Source organism: Ursus maritimus, unplaced genomic scaffold, assembly GCF_017311325.1.
Source record: "Ursus maritimus isolate PB19 unplaced genomic scaffold, ASM1731132v1 scaffold_17, whole genome shotgun sequence".
Classification (NCBI taxonomy): Eukaryota; Metazoa; Chordata; class Mammalia; order Carnivora; family Ursidae; genus Ursus; species Ursus maritimus.
Window position 1 is genome coordinate 58,362,390 of NW_024424119.1, and position 5,696 is coordinate 58,368,085.

At 65.2% G+C, this 5,696-nt stretch overlaps 1 protein-coding gene across 1 annotated transcript in view; it reads left to right on the forward strand.

The window, feature by feature from the left end:
- Positions 1-1,653: 1,653 nt before the first annotated feature.
- The window catches only part of PPP1R26 (protein phosphatase 1 regulatory subunit 26), an 8,109-nt gene continuing 4,066 nt past the window's right edge, over positions 1,654-5,696 (forward strand). Inside the window, exons 1-4 of the mRNA XM_040632176.1 lie at positions 1,654-1,765; positions 2,101-2,213; positions 2,358-2,438; positions 3,379-4,674. Coding sequence (XP_040488110.1) covers positions 4,220-4,674 — 455 coding nt within the window. The 5' untranslated portion in view covers positions 1,654-1,765; positions 2,101-2,213; positions 2,358-2,438; positions 3,379-4,219. The remainder of the gene's footprint in view (positions 1,766-2,100; positions 2,214-2,357; positions 2,439-3,378; positions 4,675-5,696) is intronic.

Below are 5,696 nucleotides of genomic sequence, written 5' to 3' on the forward strand. Positions count from 1 at the left end.
TGCTCCTGTTAGAACCAGGCTGCGGGTTTGCACACAAAGCCAGCCCCGCAACCCTCCCCCACCCCAGCACAGGACCCCAGCCCCGCAGGCCAGGCCCAGGGCCCGCACTCCCAGGAGCTCAGAGACCGGTTCCTGAGTGACTGAGCCTTGCTTGCCTTGTTCAGTCCTACCTGCCCCGCTCTCCTGGGAGGGATACTGGCCGATCCTCAGCCTCCCGGGTTGCTGATCTCTCAGTCTGGGCGCGGGAGCAACCGGAGACTGAGAAGCAACCGCCAGCCACAGCTGAAGACCCAGCGGCTGGCGGCCTGGGCAGCTTTCCTGGAGAGAAAGCCGGCCCTGGAGCAGACAGCCCGGGGAACGTGGGCTTGAGGGGCCGCGGTGTGGCGGCTTTCAGGGCCGGCTTTCAGTGCATTCAACTTGGAGCTCAGTGCACACTCCGGTCCGGGGGCAGGAGGACCGCGCTGCGGGCTCGGTGCCAGGCACACAGTGGACACTCATGGAGGAACTTCTAGTAACACTGCAGCCGGTCATCACAGCACCGACGTCAGGACGGACCGCCCCTCCGGGCCCCCACCTCCAGCACTCACTGGGCGCGCGCTCCCCGCGCCTCGCCCGCACCCCGGGGGACAGGGCGGCCCCCAGCTCCGGCCCCGCCTCCGGCAGGGCGGGCGGGGGTCACACGTCAGCCACCCCGAACTCCCCGGCGCGGGGGCGCCCCGGGCCCGAGCGAGCCTGGGCGCGCGGGGCGGGACGCGGCGGGGGGGGACTGCGGGGCGCGCGGGGCGCGCGGGGCCGGACGCCGGGCGGAGGGCGAGGGCGGGGGCGCCCCGCAGCCGGCCGGCAGGTGGTCGCGCGCTCGCGGGCGGGGTCCGGCGTGGCCGCGCGCCTCCCGGAACTCGGCCGTGCCATTCCCATGATGCCCAGCCACCGGGCACGGCTTCCGGAGCGCGGCCGCCGGTAGGTCCGGGGAGGGGGCGCCGCCGCCGCCGCCCGCGCCCGCCCCGCCCCCCGGCCCCGCGCGGGCCCGCCGCCTCCCCGGTCCTCCCCTCCTCTCCCCACTCCGCCCTCCCCTCCCTCCCCGGGGCGCGCGGGCGGCGGGCCGGGGCGGCGGCGGGCCGGGGCGGGCGAGTGCGGCGCCGGCGGGCGCTCCGGCCGCCGCCTGGCCCGGGCGGGGACGCGCTCGAGGCGCCCGCCCGCGTCCCTCGGAGCCGGCAGCTCGGGGCGGGCGGGCCCAGGTGCGCACAGGTGAGGCCCGGCGGCCGGCGCTTCCGGCCTTGCCCGGCTCCCCGCCCCAAGCGCGGCCGCGGGCCCGGCCCTCCGGCGGAAAGGCGGCTCCGCCCCGCGCTCGGCCGCGGCTTCCGGGAGGGTCGCGGGCCCCGGCCGGCCCCCGGTCCCCGCGGCGCCCGGGTCCCCGCGCATCCCCGCCGCAGACCCGGGCGGAGGCCGGCCCCGCCCCGCGGGAGGTGCTCGCGCTCACCTGGCCGGGCGCCCCGGGGCCGGGGACCGCGGGGGCCGGTGTGAGAGCGCAGGGCCAGGAGGGCAGGGAGGGTCTCGCCCCCCCGGGCCCCCTGGCACAGGCGGAGGCCGGGCAGCTTCGCCCAGGGAGAGGTCGTGGCGAGCCGGTAGAGCCTCACCTCCTGGCAGGCCCACGCCCACTTTGGGCTCCCCTGCCCTCCTTGTGGGCCTGGTACCCTGACCGCATCTCCCTCACCCAGGGGGGAAGCTGCTACCTGAGAGGGACGAACAGGAGCCGAACCGCTTGTTGGTGAGCTGAGAGATGTGTTTGGGGGCGTTTGGTGCAGGGAGCCAGACTGTTCAGGTGATAAGCATAAGCAGGAATCAGCCCTCCCCGAGGACTGGTGTCCAGACTGAGATGTCCGTGTGCCCTCCGCTGCTTTGTCAATGTTGGCACCACGTGGCTTTGGGGTGCAGGGCTGGACACCCCCACAGCCACCCTCCACTCCTGTTTCGGGGCTCTGGGGCTGCAGGCCGGCCGTTTGACAAAGCCAGAGCCCCTGGCCGCAGCCCGCAGTTCTCTCCAAGTACAGTTTCGGGGAGTTTTTCACAATGATTCCTCTCATGCAGTTGATTGTTTTAAAGACACGAGCCGTCGCCGGAGATTCCCTCTGATTCTTAACCTCAGTCTTGCCTGAGGCGATTTGACAATTCAGAGCACCGCTCACTGGGAGCCCCGGGAGAGCATGGGGAACATGGTTAGTAGAGACCAGACTTTTTCCTCCTGCCACAAGTTTGCTACCTAGTGTCGGACTTACTGCATCCCCACACCGATGGGCTCATCCCTGGGCCCGTTGTTTAAAGTTGTATTGCTGCTGAAGGAGTTAACGTTCTTGGTTTAGGCTTTGCGGTCCAAGGCCGGTGCGAACATCTCGAGATCTCTGTCATCCTGCCAAGGCAACTCGGATACTGAGCACGGCAAGGTGGGCACAGCCCCCTGGCCGGGGCAGAGGCCCTCTCCCGACCCTTGTCGTCCCCTCTGCTCTGTGACTGGGGACCCTCCCGAGAGGGTGATGTTCCGGGAGAGGCTGTGGGCCGTGGTGGGACGCTGGCGTCCAAGAAGCGGCAGGTAGCTTCACACGCTTCCCCCAGCGTCAGAGCTGTGGCCCGGGATAGTTGTGAATTTGATGTGATTAACTGTCTTTGGTCTGAGGATTAAGTTTTTACAAACTTGAGTTTCGAGCCCTTAAATTCATGGTCTTTCTTTCCAAAAAAAAAAAATCTTTACTAGCTGAAGCTTCAGCCTCTGACCTAGGTGTTTCTGATCCTTACTCTAGTAGTCAAAAGTCTATTGCAAAAGTGGACAAAGGGTGCTGGGGGGATGAAGACATAATCCTGAAATGCTCTGCAAACATTGGCTGCTAAGTCATCCCACTGAAACGGGCCTTGAGAATTTCAAGGAATTACCATAAATGCTTTTACATTACAGTATCGGTCTTTGGGCACAAAGCCACAGCAGTGAATGCCCTCTGGTTAATTGCTGGTTGCACCTGCTTGGGCATGTCTGTGCCTATGTGGCCAGCCACGCTTTCTTGGAAAGGACTGCGGGGTATAAATATGGGATGATACGCTTGTCAGGACAGAAGCTCCTGGTAGAGGGGGGATCCGTGTTGAAAGCAAAGCTGGTAGGTAGGCCAGTTCCAGCCTACCCGCTGAGGTTGCAAGGGTGGTGACAGCCTCGCGTGGCACTATCGTGGGGTGGAAGTGCGTTTCCCTGTCCCTATAAATGCTGCGGGGCTCTTGCATCTCAACTGCTTTGCATTCCAGTTTGGGGGAGGGGTCTGGGTGGTCAGGAAAGACGGGGAAAACAGGTTAGGAATGAATGGTTATGTGATGTGTCGTATTTTCCATGTGACTCTACAGTGTGCGCCACGTTCCCCTCTGCAGCCGTGGTCCCTGACCTTTAGGGGAAGGTCTTCAAAGTGTTCCCACAACCAGCCCGGCAACCCTGCTGGTGCAGCCACCTCGGGTCTGAGATCCGGGGCCGGAGTAACCACGCAGGATGGGAAAGGGCGTGGGACAGCGTCTGGGGCAGCTTCTCTGCTAATTAGCAAGACGAGCCCGTGAGACCGCCTGACAGATACACGCTTGACGTTTTTGAATAAAAAGGCTTTAGTGTAACTGACTCAGGACGTTTGGGAAATTATGTTTCAATCGCTCACCTCCCGTCACTTTTTATTTCAGGAGCTCATGTTTCGCATGGAGAACAAAATGACCGGCGAAGCCTCACTAAGCTTAGATTCACACAGCCATTCTTTTGAACCCGCGAGAAGCACGTGCGGCCTTGATCTTGTTGGCATCTCTCGGCAGCCTTTGCCAGAGCTGAAACCGCGCTTCTCTTACAGAGAAGATGGAAGGCCCGAGTAGGAGCGCAGGATGGGAAGGGACGCTGGCGCGTGCTGCTGGCTAGACCCAGCAGCCATGGCTCAGAGCGGTTCCTTCCTCGGTCTCCACCGCTGGCCTCCCGCGGCAGCTGAGTTCCCCGAGGCCTAGGAAGCGTGAGTCACCTGCCCGGTGCCCCGGGCTCACCCGGCGTGCGCCTCTGAGCCGGGCCTCTGGACTCTGGCCCGGCGGGCCGCTTCTCCACGGCCGCGCGTACCAGCAGAGCGGCCTCGCACCAACGTCCTTGCTTTCCTCCCAGGATGTGAAAGGGGCAGAAAAGCAAAGCACTCGCCTCTCTGCACGTCCCTCCCCGTCTGCTAGAATGTTCCTCATGAACGCCCCTCCTGTGGCTGCTCTCCAGTCAAAATGGGAGGCCTTTGGCACGCCCGGGAGCTTTAGGTTTCCCGGGTGCTTCTCGGAGCCGAAAGAGGGCGTCTCGAGAGCCTCGGTGAGCGCCCAGGTACAGATGCTCATCAGCACGCTGCAGAGCGACCCGGCTGCCCTGGGCATGAGCGATGAGCTGGCCCTGCACAGAAGCCAGAGGGCGGACAAAGGCCGGGACGCCAGGCCGGCCGCCACCCCTGCGTTTGCTGCCTGCGGTCTCGCTGCTGGTTTCGTCCCCTCGAGGGAGGAGGACGCCGCAGACTTTGGCCCCTTGGTGCTGGATTCGGACAGCGACGACTCCGTGGACCGGGACATTGAAGAAGCAATCCAGGAGTACCTAAAGGCCAAGAGTGGGGCGGCCCAGCCGCCTGGGGCCCCGGACGGGGGCAGGCGGTGCAAACCAGAGGTTCCTCTGGGTGGGAGCGCCCCACCTGCCCCATGTCCCCCGAAGTTTGCACCCAGCTCAGGAGGCGCCCCTGGCAGCCGCGTGGGAGCCGGCCAGGACCGGGGCTCCGCCTCTCCGGTTAGCGTGAGCAGTGACGACTCCTTCGAGCAGAGCATCCAGGCGGAGATCGAACAGTTTCTGAACGAGAAAAGACAACACGAGACCCCAAGATGTGATGTTTCCGTGGACACGAAACCAGACCCCGGCGATAACGCAGCCAGATCAGCGCTCAGATCCAGCAAAGAGCCGACGGCCAAGGCACATCGGCAGGAGGTCATAGGAGCCTGCAAGGACTTCATCTTCCGGAAACCTCCCAGGCTAGCAAAGGTGAGCCCACGGCCCCGAGGCCTCAGGTCCAAGGCCACTGCCGAGCCGGAGAGCGCAGACGGCGCTAAGCCGGCCACCGCTGCAGGCCGCCCCGCGGAAGCTCCCCCGAGTAAAGGCGCGGTCAGGAGGAGCGCCGGCCCCGGGCGGAGGGCGAAGCGAGCCAAGAGCGCAGCCCTGGTGTGCAAGGTGTCCGGCTCCAGCAGTGACGATGGCATTGAGGAGGCCATCCAGCTGTACCAGCTGCAGAAAAGGAAGGAGGCGGGCGTAGAGCCGCCGCAGAGAACGCCCCTCGGGGAGGGAAAGGGGCCCGACCCTCCCACACGCAGCACAGGCCACTCCACGAAAGGTGCCTTGCCCGAAACCCACAGGAAAACACCAGGCAGGAAGAAGCCGGTGGCCCTGAAGGCCGTGGAACTCAGCCCAGGTGGCCCTCACCCTGACCACCCCTCCAAGCCACCCAGAGATCCCAGAGCCACCGCAAACGAGCTTGTGGAACGGCCGCCGTGCCGGGCAGACACGTCCGCTGAGCTGATGTGCGCCGAAGCAATCCTGGACATTTCCAAAACCATCCTGCCGGCCCCCGCGGGGGGCAGTGAGAGACCCCTGCCTGCCAGCCCACTCTCCTGCCCCCTAACCGTGCCCT